General features: G+C 33.2%; 1 protein-coding gene across 3 annotated transcripts in view; it reads left to right on the top strand.

The window, feature by feature from the left end:
• Tab2 (TGF-beta activated kinase 1 (MAP3K7) binding protein 2) overlaps positions 1-20,714 on the top strand; it is a 75,575-nt gene that overhangs the window by 19,919 nt on the left and 34,942 nt on the right. For 2 of the 3 annotated variants that reach the window (XM_071612921.1, XM_027939440.2), the window contains exons 2-3: positions 4,747-4,895; positions 18,553-18,743. In XM_071612921.1, the coding sequence (XP_071469022.1) occupies positions 18,642-18,743 (102 nt within the window). In that variant the 5' untranslated portion in view covers positions 4,747-4,895; positions 18,553-18,641. The remainder of the gene's footprint in view (positions 1-4,746; positions 4,896-18,552; positions 18,744-20,714) is intronic. The other variant, XM_071612920.1, reaches the window with a different exon arrangement.

Raw genomic sequence — 20,714 nt, 5'->3', positions numbered from 1 at the left:
TTAACAAAAATTAAATAAAGCCCAATAATCATTCTTAAATACATTAAATTATTTTATATTTACTATATATAAATGTGTATCCTTGTTTATGATTCATAAGAAATAAAACAAATTTTGTCTATTAAACTTTTGTTCATAATCTGCTAATTTATGTTTAGAACTTGTTTTTCTTAAAGTTTTTTAATTTCAAATTCTATGATACTGAATGTTTTATCAAGTAGATTAGAACACTTATACTACAAGTCAGAGATTTTCCTTAGATTATGCGATTGTAGATGAATGCCAGAGGAACTGTGAAAGAATGAATGTCGTAACTTTTGCTTCTATCCTTTTGACAAACATTAAGAAAAAGCATAGGAATAAGGATTCTAGCAAACTGAAAAAGACTGCACAGTATTGACCAAAAAAGGAATATTCAAGAGGAAAGTTATTAGTAATGTCCTTAGTGCAATAAATAAGAAACAACCCTGGACCTAGAGTTAGAAAACCACAAACACATTTCTTCCCTTAACTTTGATTTTTAGTTTTGGTAATCAGTTTTAAAAAAAGGTTACTTAATTGTCTGAATCTTGCAAAGTGGGTTGCTTTCCTCAGTGATTTCTGGGAAGATCTAGTGACATGATAGATTAGAAAGAACCTAGTAAAACTTAAAACATTCAGTGAACTTAAGTAATTGCAAAAAGGTGGAGGAGGAGCCTGAAGAAGATATTGGATTTGATGATTTGAATAAAAGTATTATCAAGGGAGAGACCTTGAAGGCAGGTTAAAACAAAATGAGGCCATTGTATAAAATCTTAGTAGAGCAGTTTGGCAAGATGTGAATTCTAACAGAGGTGAACTGGCATATATTTATTCCTTACATTGCTAATGCAGTTTCTTCCATAGTTGTTGGTGTTTCATACTAGACTAGGAGTAGATAGAGAGCAACAATTTTAATAAACAGGTTTGTGAATACATACTTGATAAAGGATTCTCACACTGAAGGCTAAGGAAATACTTTGTGGTATGAATGTGCAGATGTATGTGTGTGCTCACATATACATTACAGTGTGTTTACGATGGATAAGACTTATATATGGTCATAGGTTGAAGGAAGAAACTGAAAAGAAAGGATATTGGTTTCTTTAAGGAAACGTAAAAGAAGGGTCTGGAGCTATAAATGAAAATGCTAGTCTTTTTGTTGTTAGATATATATGACGGTAGAATGTATTTTGGCATGTTATACATACATTCAGTATAACTTATTCTAATTAGGATCCTATTCTTGTGGTTGTCCATGATGCAGAATTACCCTGGTCGTGTATTCAACTAGAAGGATAGGAAAGTTATGTCTGATTAATTCTACTGTCCTTCCTGTTCCCCTCCACCCTCCCTTCCCTTCATTCCCCTTTGTCTAATTCAGTGGACTTTTCTTCTCCCCACCCTCCCTTGTGGGTTAGCATCCACATATCAGACAGAACATTTCATTTGACTGTTGGTGTTTTGGTGGTATTGGCTTATTTCACTTAGCATAATAGTCTCCAACTCCATCCATTTACAGGCAAATGCCATAATTTCATTCTTTATGGCTGAGTAATATTCCATTGTGTATATATACCACATTTTCTTTATCCATTTATCTGATGAAGGGCATCTAGGTTGGTTCCATAGTTTGACTATTGTGAATTGAGCTGCCATAAACATTGATGTGTCTGTGTCACTGTAGTATGCTGATTTTAAGTCCTTTGGGTATAGACCAAGGAGTGGGATAACTGGATCAAATGGTGGTTCTATTCCAAGTTTTCTTAGGAAATCTCCATACTGCTTTCCATTAGTGGTTGCACCAATTTGCAGTCCCACCAATAGTATATGAGAGTACCTTTCTCTCACATCCTCACCAACATATATTGTTACTTGTATTTTTTATAATTGTCATTCTGACAGGGGTGAGATGGAATCTCAGTATAATTTTAATTTGCAGAAAATGTTAGTCTTATTCACAAGAGACCATTCCCTATAAAAAGTACCAGACCCAGGATGTTTTACCAATGAATTCTTGAAAACATCAAGCCCTGGATAACTTTCAGAACACAAAGAAGAAGTAAACTTTGTAGTTCTTTTTACAAAGCTGGCATAACATGAGAGTAAAACAGAGTAAAAGAAGACTACAGACTAGTCTCTCAAAAGTTGGTACAAAATATGCTTGTTAAGTGAAATCTAGTATGGCATTAACAAAATAGTTCTGTGACCGAGTAGGATTCATTCTAGGAATGTAGTGATAAATCAAATTAATTCTTATTGATGGGAGGGGATATGATTATCTTGAGGGAAATAAAAAAGGGGAAGAGGAGGATTCACCATTTATTTTTGCTAAAAAATCTTAGTAAAATAAGAATAAAGGGATATTCCTAAAATTTCTTATATCTCAGATCAGTAGGTAGCGGTTTGTTGCTAGAAACATTAAAATACTAGAATTGGCATTTAGTAAATTTCTAAATTCATGTTAAAAAGTCATGAATCAAAGAAGATCCAACCAACATTATTATTATTATATAACATGGTCTTGGAAATGCTAACCCATGTAATTAGACCAAAAAACAAAACAGGAGGTATAATTATAGAAAGGGAAGAGGCAGATTTACTATATTTGTAGATAACATTGTATATGTGGAAAAGTCAAGAAAATCAACTGAAATATTGCAATGAGCAATGAGATTTCAAAATGATGGCTAATTATAAAATTAAAATACATAACAATGGTTTCTCTAAAGTGTTTTTCTTTTCCTTGATGATCTTTAAACTGAAAGCCTGCCTATATGGGTTAGTAAGTGGTAATTCTCTATCTCCTCACACTTACATTTTTTTTTTCTTTCTAAGGAGTTTGTCGGTTTAATCTTACCATCTCTTTTGAATAAGGTGCTTCCATGTAAACTTTTAAAACTATTTTGAAATAAAGTTGTGGCAGTGAATACATTTAGCATGACTGTAAGGATTTTTTTTTTTTTTTTTAAGAATTCCTTGTGGCTTGTGATGCTTGTTCTGTTACGCTGTAATGTCAGGGAAGGTGTAATCTGATCTTTGAGCCATATTTGGTAAATAATAATTTTGTGTGGAACCCACTGATCTATCAGTAAGAGGAAAATTATTGCCCATATGTATAGCTCTTCATTGTCTTTAAAGTATTTCCTAACTTAAAGACTAAGTTATATCATGTATTGATTGCCTTTTTGACTTTTAAAAAGCAAGAAGTGTGTATTTTCTACTTTGCTTGGAGGGAGAAGAATTACATGTCTTCTTGTTTGATACAAATTTTTTTATAACCTAAATGTAAATTTTAATATATCTAATTATTATCAGTTGCCAGACTTGAGCTATCTCATTTGCTTTGTAGCTATTCTGAAGCCAGTGTTGATGAATCAATATTATCTCTTAGAATGTGATGCATTGAATGAATTAAACCTAAAGACTTAGTATGTAGGTGTTGCAGTAAAAACTTATGTGTACCCATGTTTAGAACAGAAGAATGTATTTCATTCCTTAGTAATGCAGAAAAATGTACTGGACACTTAGTATATGCCAGGCTATTAGGTGCTTTATGCACTTGAGCTAAATCTCATGACAATTCAGAGATGAGTAGAAGTATGCATTTAATAGAAAGGAAACTTCTGCAGAGACTTTTAATCCAGGGCCATATTCATATCAAATTTGAATGGAGGTCTCTCTCTCCCAGAAATCCTTACCTGCAGCTTGCCATCACAAAAGATGGAAAGTTTATGTTTTCCACAAAATAATTTTTCTCCATTTTGCTATGTTGTATTACTAGTTACTAGAAATGCAGGGAGGTAAGTTCTTTGAAACCTTCTTTTCACTATTTTTTGTCCTGTTATAATTTTTACATCTGACAGCAGCAGAGAAGTTGATTTATTTTGTGGGGTTAGTTTCTTAGAAAAACTCCTAATGGTGCCAGCCTACCAACATAAGGGCATCATTTCTAGACCCTAGAATCTAATTAGTACAATATTCTACCATTTTTTAATATCCTACCATTTCTTTAACCTTTATAGTTGCAAGTTTATTTGGGGGTTTTTGTTTTTATATGGGTCTCACACATTTTTTTGTAATCATGAATCTATTTTAGTAATGGAAAAAAAGAATTTCCAATGTGGTTAAGAACCACATCTTATGAGCTGTTCTTTGCCTCCTCCTTTTAAGAATTACCAAGTGTTTTTAGAAATTGGAACTTGAAATTCAGTTCATTGCTTGGATATATCTAAAGTATTTCTTAAGAAACCCCTGAGAACTGAAATAGGAAATTAGGGGAACAGTTAGAAAATGATGGGAAATAAAATAGCAAAAAAGAAGAGCAAAATGAGCTGAAAATAAGGACTTCACAGTTTTACCAATGAAAATAGATTTTGTTTTTTGTTTTTTGTTTTTTTTTTTTTTTTTTTTTTTTTCTGTTATGGTTGCTCTGGTCCCCAGTGGGATGGGCTGTTGTTGAAAGCCCTTAGAGATTTCATCAAAACTACTATTCAATTTCTAGAATTGGAAGTCTAGACTAGAGTTGGGTAGATTAAGAAACTAACAGTTAAGAAAATAACTTCCTCTGGTAACTTGTCATTTTAGAAATCCTTTTTCCCACTTTAGAATATTTAGTGTAGAGCCTTTAGGAACTACCTCACTACTCTTAGATCTCATAATGTTATCTGGTCACGTTTCATATTCTGCCTACCTCTAGTTTACTCTAGTTTCTCTTCTGCTTTCAAGGCTCCAGACCCAGTTCCTGGACCTGCCCTGGAAAAGAAGTATCCAGTAGAGATGAGCTCACTGCAGTTACTTAATTAAAAAATTGTAAGCTGCAAAAATGGCAATGGGCCAACCAAGAACAGCTACAATTTGAATTTTTCTATTTCCAGGTATGCTAAAGTCCATGGCACCAGACAACCTTAGCCTGTGTAACTGCCTTACTATGAAATCTATAATAAATACAACTTTACTTTCAAAACTTGTAGTCCTCTTGCTTTAAAGTACAATAACATCCCTAACATCTGGGTAACATGTAACTAGTATTGCCTTTAGTGTAACCTTTGCCTGAATGTTTCTTTCTTAATTTGTTTGCTAGTAATAGCAAACTAATGGAAAAAAGTCTAAGATAAATTTGAAATGCTAGAGTTAAGCCCTGTAAGTTTACAAAAAGTACTCTGATGTTCTTTGAAAAGTGAACATTAACAATAAGCAACTTTCCTACTTTTAAGAGATTTATATATACAAGTAGTATAGGGAATAAATGAATGAAACAAGTTCTTCCTGAGATCCTCAGCTATTCTGTACTACTGATGCCTTCATATAAATAGTTAATGCATTCTTCAGAAGTCAGAACTAACATTTCTAGATAGAACCAAATGTGTATTGTAGTACTTTCACCTGGAGAATTATTTTAGATGTAAGTGTATAAATAATATTTGCTGATTTTTTTTTTTTACTTGAATGCTTAAAAAAAAAGCCAGATAAGAAAGTCATAGAGTGTCCCAGGATGAAAAAAAATGAGGTTTTCTAACACTTTAGGTTTTAACTGAGGAAAACTACTCATGAATGGTTAAAAAACCAAGGTCAGTTGGCTTTTAAGGACATGTATTGCTTTTACTAATTTGTACACATTTAGAAACAATCCATAAAAGGTAACTTTTATTTATTCATAAATAAAATCATATGTATATAATATTATATATGTAAATAAAATTATATATAACTACACATATATCTTGATTTTAAAGTTCAATTCCTCTAGGTTAGAGCTCACCCACAGTTGAACAGGGATTTTGTATCCCAATTGTGAATTTAGCAGATGATCCTAATATTCTACCATGTGCCTTCCTTACGTTTCCTTCTAGAGTGTTACTTAATGCATTGAGTTAGTGTCAGGCAGTCCAGTCAGCATTAAGGTCACTGGTTATCTGTTTAGTATTGATCATCTCAGTACTAAATTAGGATTGAAAAGGGAGCAGCTAGCAGAGTTCTTACAGGATCATCACCATTGTTTGAGAAATAGAAGAAGGGACTGTATATGCATACCAAGTCTTCACCATTAGTAATGGTGGAGTTTTTTGTTTTTGTTTTATAAATTGTGTGTGTAAAACACTGAGCTAAACACAGTAGGAATATAGAAATGAAGAAACCCTTTTCAGTGAGCTTATAGACAAGTATAGTTGGCCCTCCACAGCCATGGGTTCTGTGCCAGCTGGAGATTGAAATCAGGTGGGCCTCAATGATTACAGCTGTAATAAACATGTATACTTTTTTTCTTGTCATTATGTCCTAACAATACAGTGATTTACATTGTGTTAGGTATTATAAGTAGTCCAGAGATGATTTAATGTATATGAGAGGATGTGTATATGTACATTTCCATTTTGAATAAGATTTTATAAGGTTAATCGAGCATCTGCAGATTCTGGTATTCTTGAGGAGTCCTGGAACTTATCCCTTTTGAATTCTGAGGGACAACTGTAATATGAAAGTATCATAGTAGAGACACTAATATACTATGGTGTATTTACTTGAGAGTACCAGAAAGACTCAACCTGGTAAAGAAGGTAATGCGTTTCTATCAAGCCCTGAAGGTTAGAATTTAACTTTAGAATGTGGCAAGAGTGTTTTTCAAAAATTATTATTTCTAAGTTGTATGTTCTAAAAACATTATCTAAACATCTAACATGCTTAGAAGATAGTGGGAATTTGATGGGAGATGGAGCTGTGTCATACATATTTTCAAATGTCAGGTGAAAGAATTTGGACTTTCATTTATTTTGTTAGGCAGTGAAAATTCACAGAAGATTTCCTAGTACTAATGCATATAAGTCATTGAGTATTTTGGAATACTGACTGCAGTAAAGTGAAGGTTGAATTAATAAGGTTAGATGTTAGGTAGTAGTAATACCTAATAAAGGATGTCTATTGTTCTGTTTGTCCTGCATTGCATGTAGAGTTTCTCCTGTAATTTCTATTTAATCCTCGCTACAGGACTCTAGTGAGAAGTAACTAAAGTGATAAACGTTAAACATTTAGCATAGGACCTGGACCATAGTGCTGAACCAGAGGAATTACACTATGAGCTCAGATAAAATAGTGTGTTATCTCTTCCTTTGTGGATAGGGTATAGGGTTTATTGAGGAACTCTTAAACTATAATAAACCTACTTTTTCTTATACTCCCTACTTATTTCTTTTAACCAATTAAATTCTTAATCGTAGATAATAATATTGCTTACTTAGTTTAAGGGCTTGAGTAAGAGGTTTACCATGAGTTCCTTGGGGTAAAAAAAATGAGACATGCCTTTTTTGTTTTAACTGTGTATGTCATAAATTAGGAGACTAAGTTTAGAAATGATTAGTCACAGACCTAAACATATGAATAGTTAAAAATGTAACTGTACATATATAAATGTACCACAGTAAATTCTGCCTTTGTGTATATCAAGCCATTTAAAAATAAATAAGTAAAAGGAAGACGGTAGAATAGAGGAGGGGCAATAGGAGGAAGGAGGAGGGGAAGGGAAGAGGAAGCACCAGGGACTGAAATTAGAACAAATTAAATTCCATGCATGTAAAGATTATGTCAAAATGAACCCAATATGATATGTAACTATAGTGCACTAATAAAAGTGTTAGAAAAATATATATGTATCCAGTTTTTTAAACATCCTGATAATTGATCATTGCTTCAACTGTTAACTGCATATCAGTAACAGTTTGAATTATTTGAAAGTAGCTGTTGTTGGCTAAGTACAGTTACTTTCAAATAACTCATTCTATTCTACCCATATCAAAATACAAGGAGTGTCATGGGGAAATATATAGAGATTAATTTTATAGAGAGATTTTTTTCTTTTTCTTTAATTCTAATCTTTCAGTTGTTGATGCTTAATTTTTCAAGTAATAGATAAATATATTTTCCTACAGAAATTGAAACATTACAGAATTGGAACTAAACTTATAGGGACTACCTTTATAATCTTTCCTATGTATTCAAACAAATATTTTTCTTTAAATAAACCTTCTTGTCATTTTTTTACAGAGTATCATATTATACATGAATTCTGCATCTTAATCTTTTTCAAATGATGTCTTATAATATTTGCCATATAACTATTTGGATCTTAATTTGCTACAGAAAGAAAAAGACATGGTGTTTCTTAGTATATCTATGCAAACATTTATTCCTTTGTGATAGACATTGGAGTTTTTCTTTGGTAATGGCACACGATCTTTGTTTACATCTCTTTATACACATGTGTTTTTCTCTAGATGCTTTTGTTTGTATATAGATGGATAGAAAGGTAGAACTCTCAGTACTTTATTATTAATTACATGTCCACTTACACTGTGTCTAACTTATAAACTTAATTCACTCTTGGAGTTTTTCTCTCTTTCTCTCTGGGAGTTCCTCCCACCCCTGCCCCCGCCACACACACACACACACACACACACACACACACACACACACACACCCCTCTAGCAGCTGGCCGGCAGTCTACTCTGGGAGTATGTTGGCTAAGGGTTGCGACATTAGAAAGAATATGGGCAAAGTTATTTGAGATGAACAGGGAAAAGTGAGGGATTGAACTTATATAGGAATCAGTTGATGAAACTTCTTAAACTTTCTCTGAATCTTCCTATTAAGGTGGAGTTTGAAGTTATATTCAGCCATAATACAATTTTCATGTGTCATTGAGTTAATTGATTCATTAAAAATGATTGTGGTTGGTGAAAGAGGAAAACTGGTTCTTCCAGTCACTTTCATTTGCTTTTTTCCTCCTTTTACCCATAAGTAAGAACTTATTAATATATTTAGCTTCTGTGTTCTTTTAAAGATGATTTTTATGCACATGGTAGATTGTCCAAAACTAATAGTGAGAAGAGTAACTTTGTTTTGAATGGTAACTTTGTTTTCACTTTAAAACCCTAATATATTGGGAAATAATTATGATATATGAATAGGAAAATACACACAAGGTAGTCAGTTGTACACTATGTCATCTCAGATTTATTGCACTTTTCTCAATCCTTAGAAAATGGTAGCACCCACCACAAAACCACAATACATAAATTGCCAAGTGTGGCTGACTTGTACATTCCTTTTAGAAGAACTTATAACTGGTTAGTCTTTTATCCATAAGAAATGTCAACATTCATAGTCTTGAAGTGATGCATTAAATTAAAAAATTGGAAAATTTTTTGTGGGGAAGTTTTCTTTTTAAGAGGTGGTAGTATGGATCATCTTGTTACTTTAGTTATTAATGTTAATAGTTCTCTTAAAATAAATTATCCCATTTTAGAATTATAAAGTTGAGATATCTGACTTTTGGTAACATTATCCTTGGGTCTCTTCAGTCTTAAATAACAGTAAAACTGAACCTAATAGCTAACTTAAAGAAGTTAGTATTTGGACGACTGATGTTTCTGTTATTTTATTTTTACAAATAACAGCTTGCCTATGTAACATGGTTCAGTGTTAGAACTTTTGGTGATCAACTTTATGCTAAAAATTAGTTATAATTTTCTTACTTTTATCTTCAGTGGTGATAGTGTTTGAATTTTATATTTTTAACTTTACAGCTAAAATTAAGTGTTTTGCCTTTATAGAATTGTAACATCATATTCCAAGAAATATTCCAATAATTTGCTATAAAAAGTGTTGACTTTTTAGGTTAAATTAATGACATTTATAAATTCTTGTAAGATTTATCAAATGTGTAGTGTACCAAATGTTATCTAACTGGCATAGGCGGTAATACACTGCATATCAATCCTTTTTATGATGAAGATATTATTTCAGAATAACTCACTACAGTCTTGATAATGTTAGTCAATCCACAGAAGACACAAATTGTAATTAGTGTGAAGAAATTTTAGCATCATATTGATAACCAGATAAGTGGTTTTCCCACTGGACATTTTGGGAATGGTAGTGTTAACAGTTGTTGAGATCAAAGGAGTTTTGACATATAGCCAGTTCTTTTAAAAATTTAACATATGTCTTCCTGAACATCACTATGACATGCAGAAGCATACCACCAAAAATGACATGTACCTGTTGAAAAAAGGAGATTAGGGATATAGCACTCAAAATCTTCATCTGCAAACATTAAAAATAAAAACAAGAATCTTAATGAAAATGATAATACAGTTTTACTCATGTTAAATGATTAGGAATTACATAAATACTACAATAAACATTGTGCTTCTCCTTGAACGAGACTTGAAGTTTACTTATGAGAAGTGAGCTCACTGGGTTGTAGCTCATGAGTTTTGTGAAGTAGTCCAAAAAGGATTTTCTGAAACCAGAAGGGAAGTTGTAACACAAGATATAACTGGGTATGTGTAATCCATAACATGCTGATGAAGTAGCTGGTAGGTAGATGTTAGAGGCGTGTTCCTTTTTTGTATGGATTTGTATGCAGCTTGTTCCAGTTAGATATGGTTTTCTGTGTTTACCTAGTGATTCTCCCAAGTGAAATTGTAGCAAAATTCACCTAATGCTCAAATTATTCTCCACTATATCAACTGTATTAGAACAAATTTATCATTTCAAAACAGTGTAGAACTAACTTACAGCTGAAGGTGAAGAAAACTTTTACATTTGGGAAGATAGATACTCCTTGTTATACTAGTCTCTAAAAGCTAGATGTATTCTGATGTTTATTTAGAGATTCATTGCAGAAAATGTATACCGAACATCCATTTTTCATATACAGGTACTTAGGATACAGAAGTAGGCAAGGGATCTCACAGCTTTGGAACTGACATTACTCATGTGAAGAATTTTGTTTATAATCATGGGTTGGTTGTAAGAAGTGAAATTGTGTTGATGGGTAGAAGAAGTCTAGCAAAGAGTCTAGAGGCCAACAGGTTTTTTCCTAACCTCTTAAATTATAAACTTTTATAAGATAACTTGCTAGAATCCTGTGTAACTCAGGATTTCATGGTTTACAGAAAATATTATCATTTCTAGTAGTTACTATGGAAACCAGAATTTAATTTTAGGATATGTTGAAATGTTACCTTCATATTCATAAAATGAGGGAGAAACTAATACAGTTGGGGGAGTGAATTTGGCATATTTCTTCTTCATTATATTATTTTGTTTTCAATATGAACTATTTTTCTTTGTTGGAATAATTAAAATTTGTACCACTAGAATTATGCCATGTAAGAAAGGAACAAAAATAAAATGATATACATACAGTTTTGCATAATAACATTAAAACTGTAGTACTAGTGTATTCCAAGGTCTTCTTTAATAAAAACCATCATACACATGAAGGCTTCATTGCTTATCTTCTTCCATAACAACTCCCCACCCCAGCACCTTCTTCATAATCCCCTTCTTTCCTCTTGTCCCTCCTGTCTTATTCTACCCAGACACGTGGCTTATTATCTCCAAAATATGTCCACTATTTGGTTGCCTTTCTTAGTACTTCAACTGTATCATTTAAGTATCTGTATCTCCCACTCCCTCCCTCAGTCCCGAGGGACTTCCTATTAAATACCTGTGGTACAATTTATGATCTTTCCTAGCACTCATGTGCAACCTAGAATCTTGAGCTTTTTCACATAGGTTTCTCAGAGTTCCTCGGTTACACTTGTTTCCCGTCCCATGTACGTTGGAAAGGAGGGCTTCAAGAGGTTCTGTCAGCTTCAGCATTCAGCAGCCAGGGTAGCATTTCTACTTTGTGAAAATACATAATATTTAAAATAAATAGTTACTGCCACAGTTTATATTTTTTGCTGTATGCCAGGCAGGTGTAATACTGTTCACTTTCACTGCATACACACTAATCCTTGAAACTCTTTGCTTTTTCATTTTACATAGGATGAAATAATGGGATCACTATTTTATTGACCTGTATTTACTGTGTGCTTTTTGATATTGCTGTTTTTTTATCTTACATGGGTTACCAATTTAATTCTCATAACAGTCCATAAGATAGCCACTATCTGGCTTAGTGTATGAGGGAAAGGGAAGAATGATCAGGGGCAATCAGTTTCAGTCTTTTTTCCTTTATTTTTTAAGCTTAAAAGTGGTAATTTATTATTATTTAGCTCTATATTTACTTCTTTACACTTTTTTCTTGTAACATTCTTTTTATTTTATATTTTAATGTATCTTTTTAGTTATATATAACATTAGGATACATTTTGACATAATCACAAAAGCATGGACTATAATTTGCTCTAATTCTGTCCCCAGAACTCCCCCTCCCTACTTCTTTATTTTACTCTACTGATCTTTGTGTAATTTACTATGGTTTTATTTTTTAATTAGTGCCTTGTAGATGTACTTGATGGAGAGATTCACTGTGGTGTACTCCTGTGTACATACAAATGTACATACAAAAGTTCTTCCCGTATTCTGTCCTTTCTTCCTCTCCCTTGATCCCCTTTGTCTGCTGATCTTTCCTCTATTTTGATGGAATTACCTCCCTCTTTTTTTCCCATTCTTTCTACCCACCCCCCATTTTAGATTATCATCTTCAATCTTTGACAAAGTTTTCTTTATTTCTGTGGACATTGTTGTGGATATTTGTTTTTAATCTCTTATCAAGGTAGTCTGTTTACTATACAGTAGTACATCTCCTCTGAATTTATAACTTCAGTTGTAGAATAGAAATGCTTTTCCTCTCTCCCCTCTCTCCATTTTCTCCCCATCCTCCCTCCACCTCATGAGAATTTGAGAGTTCTACTGTTTATTGGCTTGATGGAAATCCAGCTTTTGACTGGGCTATATTTGATTAATATTCTACAGGGTGTTTTGTTGTTGTTTAATATTTTGTTTTTTTGTTTTTCACTAAGAATCAAAATGCTAGTTTGGGAAAGGATTCTTGGAGGTATATATGGTCCATTTCCTCATTATAGACTGAGAAATTACTTGGTGATATTTGTAGGCAAAAAAGTAATATAAACACTGAATACTGATTAAACAAAAATTGTGAAATAAGTAACTGGGCAGAAGGATACAGAGGTAGAGAAGTATAATGTACCCAAGGGGTAAGGGCAGAATTAAAGCTAATCTTTATTTTCCATAGTAAGAAATTCATAGATAATATGTAAAATTGAAAATTCGGGAAGTAATCCTATGATCATTTTATGTAGGAACTTGGAGAAATAACTCAGTGGTTACCTTTGCACAATAGGTATGGAGAGATGTGAGGCAGGGAAACCACAGGTTTTCTTGATAAATATACCTTGTAGCATTATATGACTTTTAAAATTATTTATGTGTTTCTGGTTTAAATTTTTATTTAAAGTTTTCATTACAGTATAATATCATGTTAAAATATTTTTGAACAATGAATTATTCAGATATCTTTAAATTGGTATTTATACATGTTAAGGTTTGTTGAATATGGAAGGAATGTTGGCCTTTATGAAAAAAATTAATAGTGACTATTATGTTTTAAACCATAATACTACCAAGAATATATTTCTTCATGTGTTCTTAAATTATAGGATATGGTAAAATTGTTTCTTCTGCACTCGGATTTTAATTAATGCCAGCACCAAAAATGCCTCTGAGATTTCTGTCTTTAGCTTAGACTTTCTTCTGAGCTCTAGACCCTCATTTCCCAACACCGTAAGACATCTTTCTTTGGATGTTTTAAGGTAGCCTGAGACTCCACATGTTGAAAAACAAACCTGTAATTCTCTTTGTATTCTTGGACTTTTCTGTTGTTCTGTAGTTCATAGAGAAGTCAACCTTGATGCTGCTCCTTCATCCTGATATCCAGTTCATTACCAAGCTTAAAAAAACTTGGATTGAACCCAAGGACTTACATATACTAGGCAAACACCACCAGTGAGCCCCCAGCCCTATAAATATTTACTTCCTGAATATCCTTTAAATTTTTATACTTCTTTTTACCCAGCCTCCATTGCATCTCTACAATATAAACTATTACCTTTTCCAGGGTAGACTATAGCAGAGTTTTGTAGCTGGTTTTCTTATATTCATTTGCCCTTTCCTCGGTACTATAGCCATGTTACTGTCCCGAATATTTCAGTAACTTCCCATTGTTCTTAAAATAAAACCTCCCAAGATTTTTGTTTATTTTTACTGTACTAGATTGAACTCAGGGCTTTGTGCCTGCTAAGCAAGCACTCTACTTACTCCTCGGCTACATACCCACTCCCTTTTTTATTTTATTTTGAGACAATGTCAGAGACTGGCCTCAGACTTGGGATCCTCTTGCCTTAACATTCCAAGTAGCTGGGACTGCAGTTATGTACCACTGCTCCCAGCTAAAACCCCCAATTTTAATTCCCTCTATAAGGCAGTTCATGATTTGATCCTCACTTGCTTTTATTATTCTCTGTTCTTTATAATTTTTCCTGATGTACCATGTTACCCTCTAATCTCTGACTTTGAATGATGTGAAAGAGATGAAAACCATGGCTGGGATAACAAAAAGAAAGATGGCAGGCAGCAAATCCGGTAGCAGAAGGAGGTGGATAGTAAGTTAAGATAGTTACCTTAATTATGAATTTGTATTTATATCAAACTTGAATCTAGGAATTTCTGTGGTCTGAAGGGCAGGAATATAGACTCTAATACTTGAATCCGCAGCACAACAGGTGCTTAAACTGGATATTCTTTAAATCTGTGAGTGATAAATAAATAGATGATGATAGTCCCAATTGTAAATAATAATGTCATGATTATCCAAATTTTGATTAAAATATCCATCCTTCAGATTGCTTTGCCTTAAAAGTCACTGACTCTTCTATCATTTCTAATCTGTGGTATATCCATCCGGTGAATTTTTCATTTCAGATATCTTATTTCCATTTGGTGGTGGTTCTGCTCTCTTCTCCTTTCTTCTCCTCCCTCTTCCTCTTTTTCCTCCTTCTCTTTACTGAGAAGTCCAAACATATTTGCTCTTACATCCATGAGCATAGTTAAAACAATTGTTTTAAAATCCTTAAGTCAGTTCAGGCAGCTGAACCACCTTGGACTTATTCTCCAACGATTGCCTTTTATCTTGGGCATGGATCATTTTATTCTTCTTTCTTCTGTGCAACAGTTTTAGATTATAATTAGAATATGATTGACATGAGATTCCAGATTCTGTTGTGTTCCTCCAATGGATATTGATGTTTGGTTTGTTTTAGTAAGCATTTAAGTAGACTAAACTCACACTACAAACTGGAATCTCAGATAAGTTTTTTTAAGCTTAACCTGGTTGCTTGGAATCTGTCTCACATATGTATAGAGATCACGTATATGTACAGAGTGTATACACAGGGTTTGAGGCTTCATCTCTCTGATTTTCCTTTCCATGATGTAATCGCTAGGCTCTTAGTGAGTCTTTGTGGTCATGCCAAAGTCTGCCCTTTGGTTCTTTGGGCAAATAAAGACTATAGGTCTTCGGTCTGGTTTTAGCTACTCAAACCAATTAGATTCTTACTTTCTGGCTAAAAGCAGTTTTAAAATGGAAGGTCATCCTGTTGTTTACTTCTTCCACATTCTTGCTTTTCTTTTTCTATTTATATTTCTGCCTTAAAGTAGTTTTTTTGATACTTTGTCTAATGTTTATAGATATTATTTCTTTAAGAGTTGGTTCAGTAGAATCTATTGAGTCACAGCAGGAAGTGTACATAAAGTACAGTTGTACAGTTTGAATAATTTTCTTGTTTTGTGTACTCTGTAATATTAGAAAGGCAAGAACGTATGGTAAGAGCTTTTTAAAAATGTTTTAATAATGCAGTAAGTTACAATTTGTTTTCACAGTTCCTCTTTCAAGTAAAAGTATTCCTCGTTTAGACTGAGGATTTATTTGCCTCTCCCTAAAATTGTGTAAAATAATTATTTTCTCCAAATTTCATTTGCAATATGTATTAGAAACTATGATATTAAAGAACCTATAGTAAAACCTTTATTTTATCCAATGAATATTGTTATCTTTTGTATAACAGGAATGAACTAGATCCTGGAAATACAGCAGTAAACTTTAAAGGCCTTGATTCTGTGGAGAAATTTTGGGGGATAGATAGATAATGGATCAAATATATGCCAGATAAGTAAAGAAAAAGTATGAGAATGTGGTAGGAAGAGGTGTGGCAATATTTTAGATAGATTGATCAGGGGAAAGCAGTCTCTGAGGAAGTGACTTTTTAAAAAAATCTTTTTTTATTTTTTAGTTATAGATGGACACAATATCTTTATTTTGTTTATTTTTATGTGGTACTAAGAATCAAAGCAGTGCCTCACATGTGCGAGGCAAGCACTCTGCTACTGAGCCACAGTACCAGCCTAGAAGTGACATTTTATCAGAGATCTTAATGAATTTAAGAGAGGGAACCCTGCAAGGGAAGAATGTTTCAGGCAGAAGAGCCAGAAGCCCAAAGGGAGGAATTTGATTGCCTTCTTTGAGAATTCACCAGAAGACCATTAGGAACTGAAGGTATAAGAAAAGTGGTAGATGAAGTTAGAGAGTTGGTAATTGGTAAGAGGCCTTATAACATCAAAGTTAACAGTGTGTAATTGCTCTGGTTTACTTTTCATAGAGATTACTCTGCTTACTAGGGGAAGACTGGGAGCATAGAAAGGAGAGTTAGGGGAAAAAATGAAGGTAGAGAAGAGACCATTTAGAAGACTTGAAGGGGTGTAATCTAGGTGAATTATGATGGCTTGGGCAAGGGCAATAACTGGTAAGAAAAGTAGTCAGATTCAAAATACCTTGTGAAGTAAAGTCAACAAGACTTGATGTTAGATATGGGATAAGAGAAAAGACCAAGTAGGTGAATGATGGAGTGGAAAAGATTGGGAAAGGGTGGTTTGGAAGGGGGGTAGATTAAAAGCTGAATTTTTGGACATATATTTGAACTCCATTAGCCCACCAGTATGCAGATGGCCAGAAAAGGGAGGATCTGGGAAAAAAAAAAAAAAAAAACTGAAAAGAAGCCACCTGTAGGTAGAAGGAAAGCCAAAACAGTACATATCTCAGAAGCCAAATGAAGAAATTGTTCAGAGAATGAGGAAATAGTTGACTGGGTCATAAACTGGAGTGATCTTTTAAAGTGAGAAGTGAGAACTCATTTCGTGACCTGAAAGCCTGATGGGTAGGCCTAAAAAAAGAGATTAAAAGGAAGAAATGAAGACTAAATTTTAAGTATAAATAGCTCTTCCAAGGAGCTTTAGCCCAAAATGAGACAAATAGGCTGGTAGTCGGAGAGATGTCAAAGGAGACTTTCTTAAGATGAACAGCTCTGTAGCATGTTAATTACCCCTTATGTTAAATATCACTTACCAGTTTCCAGTGTTACTCTTTTCCCCTGCAGCCCATTTGTAGAAACACTACTTTGAGTGCCAAAATTGTGTGTGCTTGTGTGTTTTTTATGTAGAAATGCGTTAGGGAAATCTGTAATGCAAATAACTAGGATTGGTAATAATTTTACCTATGAGATGTAACGGAACTGAAGTCACATCAGTTAAAAAAAATTAAGTAAAATTTAATCAAATAATAATCAACTTAAAAGACTTACTATGCATAATAGCTAAATGAGTTTTTATTCTGTTGAGGGCTCAGGAATTCTTTTACTATATTAGACTGATGACTATAAAGTGCTAGGTACACAATAATGAACAAAAGAGACCTTGTTCTTACATTCCTAAAATTGAAAGTTGTTAATGAAGATAAAAGAGAAATACTACAAATAAAAAATTAGTTTTAAAGAGATTGTGTCTTGTTAAATTTATCCTAAAATGAAGTCTTATTTTAAGTAATAATCAAATAGTATGGTTTTAAGTATTTTAATATTTTATTTAGGTTTACTATACCTGTATCCTGTTTATGTCCCAAAGAGGTTTTCAAAATTAATCATGATTTACATTAGGAATGAAAATAAGGGGGTAGTTCTTAACTTTGGACATACATTAGAATCACCCAGGGAACTTATAAAAATCCATATGCTCAGGTTGTTCCCTGACCAGTTAAATAAAAAAACTCTATGCTTGAGGCCCACGTATTAGAATTTTTTTAAAAAATACTGATTTAATAGACACAGAGGGAATAAAATATTGCTGAGCTCCTGAGAATGAGTTGATTATGCCTTTAAGGATATCTGAAAAATAAAGCCAAAATATCAAGTATTATTGGAGATAGATTATTAAGCCTTGAACAAAGTGTGTGAAAGTTTTTTACAGAACCAAATTTTTTCAGGTTCTTTTAAGAATTTTAAGTGGAACAAATGATATTTTATACCTCAGGGTATTGTCTGTAATCATTAAGAAAAACATCAGTAAAGTTTTTCATGCTCTTCTTTTAAAAAATGAGGGAAGACAATCCTGACAATAATTTCTTATAGAATGTCTTTTGCCACAGCCATTATAAAAGTTTGCCATCAGGAATTATACTGAAAAGAGAGTGTATGTTAAGTTTTTTAGGCCAAAATAATATTTTTATCATTTATATCGGTAGGTGCTAAGGCACATACCCATTTGTACTGAAATTTTAAATCCACATAATATTCATTCTATACTCAGTTCTCATTAAAATTTTTTTTCTTTCTTTCACAGAAAATGCTTGGACAGAAGAGATGATTACTAATTCCATTAAGGCCTAGAATTGCCTATTGTACAGATAGTCCTGATCAGGCAATATACGAATGGCCCAAGGAAGCCACCAAATTGATTTTCAGGTTTTGCATGACCTGCGACAAAAATTCCCTGAAGTACCTGAAGTTGTTGTGTCCAGGTGCATGTTACAGGTCAGTGTTCAATGATTTCTGAATTTATTAATACAAATCTGGTGTTTTATAAACATTAGAAGAAAACTCTTCTAAGTTATTGTGCTGTGATGAAAAGAAATGAACTTTGGTGTGTGACAGTCATGTGGCCTTTGCCAACATGAGGTTCTCTGTCCCCTACCTGAAATATGGATACTGCCTGTCTCATAGATTAGTTGCAGGAATTAAATGAATTCTGAATGTAAAACACTAATTATGTTTCTATTTTTAGTAGTTATGAGAGTCAGAAACCTTGGATTCTAATACTAACTGGACACTCCATGCATATTGGGCAAGGCTCTCTTTGTACTTCTGTTTTCTTATTGTAAAATGACTGAGTTTGACTTAACAAGTTCTCAATTCTAAAGAAAAAAAATTGTTTTTATACTTTTAATATGTAAGTTTTCCAATTAATGTGATAAATTGTTACAGTATTCTTAGTATACATAATTTTAGAAATCCGTAATTTTGAGGGTTTAGTGATAGTATGCCTTCCCATTTGAATAAACTGGAAATCTTTTTATCAAAAAGTATTGGGGCTCATTCAGACATATTACTCTTGACAAATGATTTTAAAGATTGAAATTTTTATTCAATCTGTACCTGATATCAGATGACTACATAAATTTTGTTCATACCCTTATTACCATTTATGTGTACTTTTTAGTTAGTCTACCTGCCCTTAGCCTAGCCCACTTTTTGGTGTCTCCAGTCCATTCTCTTATATCTGCCTAATTGTTTTTCTAAATGCAGATTCTGTCATGTATTACCTGCTTAAAACCTTTTGATTGTTCTCCACGCCCTTCAAAATGAATTGCCTTTGTCTTTCTAGGGCATGCTGCATTTGGAATCCTGGCTTTTTCTACCGCAGCATAATGATGTCTTATCACTTCTTCCTGCCTATACCCCATGGCTGTGATTATTCTGAGCTCATGGAATTTTTCAAATTTATCTGACTTTTTCTAGAGTATAATGGTTAAAAGCATATGTTTTGGCAGTAAACAGACCTGAGTTCAAGTTTGGCAGTTATTAGCAGTAATTTAATTAACCTCTCTGGCCCTCATTTTGTGACCTTCATTTCCTCAGCTGTACATGAGAATAAAAAACTTCACATAGAATTAAATATGATAGGCTGGGTGTAGTGGCGCATGCCTGTGATCCCAGCAGCTCAGGAGGCTGAGGCAGGAGAATCGAGAATTTAGAACCACCCTCAGCAACTTATTGAGGCCCTAAGCAACTCAGTGAGACCCTGTCTTTACATAAAATATAAGGGCTGAGGATGTAGCTCAGTGGTTAAGCACCCCTGAGTTCAATCCCCAATACCAAAAAAAAAAAAAAAGAATTAAATATGATAATTGCTGGACGTGATTCATAATGAGTGCTCATGTTAGCATGCTAATACTACAAGGAGTAATAATAGTAGAAGACTTGATAAATATTTCGTGAATGAATCAGTTTACATTTGTCAATATAGAACATGAAAGTAAAAAAAGAGGGGAAAAGAAGTAATAAGAATGTAGTCAAAAGTTAACAAAGGTATGAGGAAGGAACAGAGATAGTGGGAAAAGATTGTCTACCCCCCAGAACCCAAATATCTCTCTCTAACTTTTCAAATAAAACAATTTTTTAGTAAAATAAATTTACACTGAGAATGTCCAATAAGTCAATAAAAATTAATAGAAAAATGCTGTAGATTCTTCAAAATTTCTTTTTTTTTATTGGTTGTTCAAAACATTACATAGCTCTTGACATATCATATTTCATACTTTAGATTCAAGTGGGTTATGAACTCCCATTTTTACCCCGTATACAGATTGCAGAATCACATCGGTTACACATCCACTTTTTTACATAATGCCATATTAGTAACTGTTGTATTCTGCTACCTTTCCTATCCTCTACTATCCCCCCTCCCCTCCCCTCCCATCTTCTCTCTCTATCCCATCTGCTGTA

Source organism: Marmota flaviventris, chromosome 6 (genome assembly GCF_047511675.1).
Source record: "Marmota flaviventris isolate mMarFla1 chromosome 6, mMarFla1.hap1, whole genome shotgun sequence".
NCBI classification, from domain to species: Eukaryota; Metazoa; Chordata; class Mammalia; order Rodentia; family Sciuridae; genus Marmota; species Marmota flaviventris.
The sequence above is the reverse complement of the archived record's forward strand: the minus strand, read 5'-3'. Positions and strand labels throughout refer to the sequence as shown.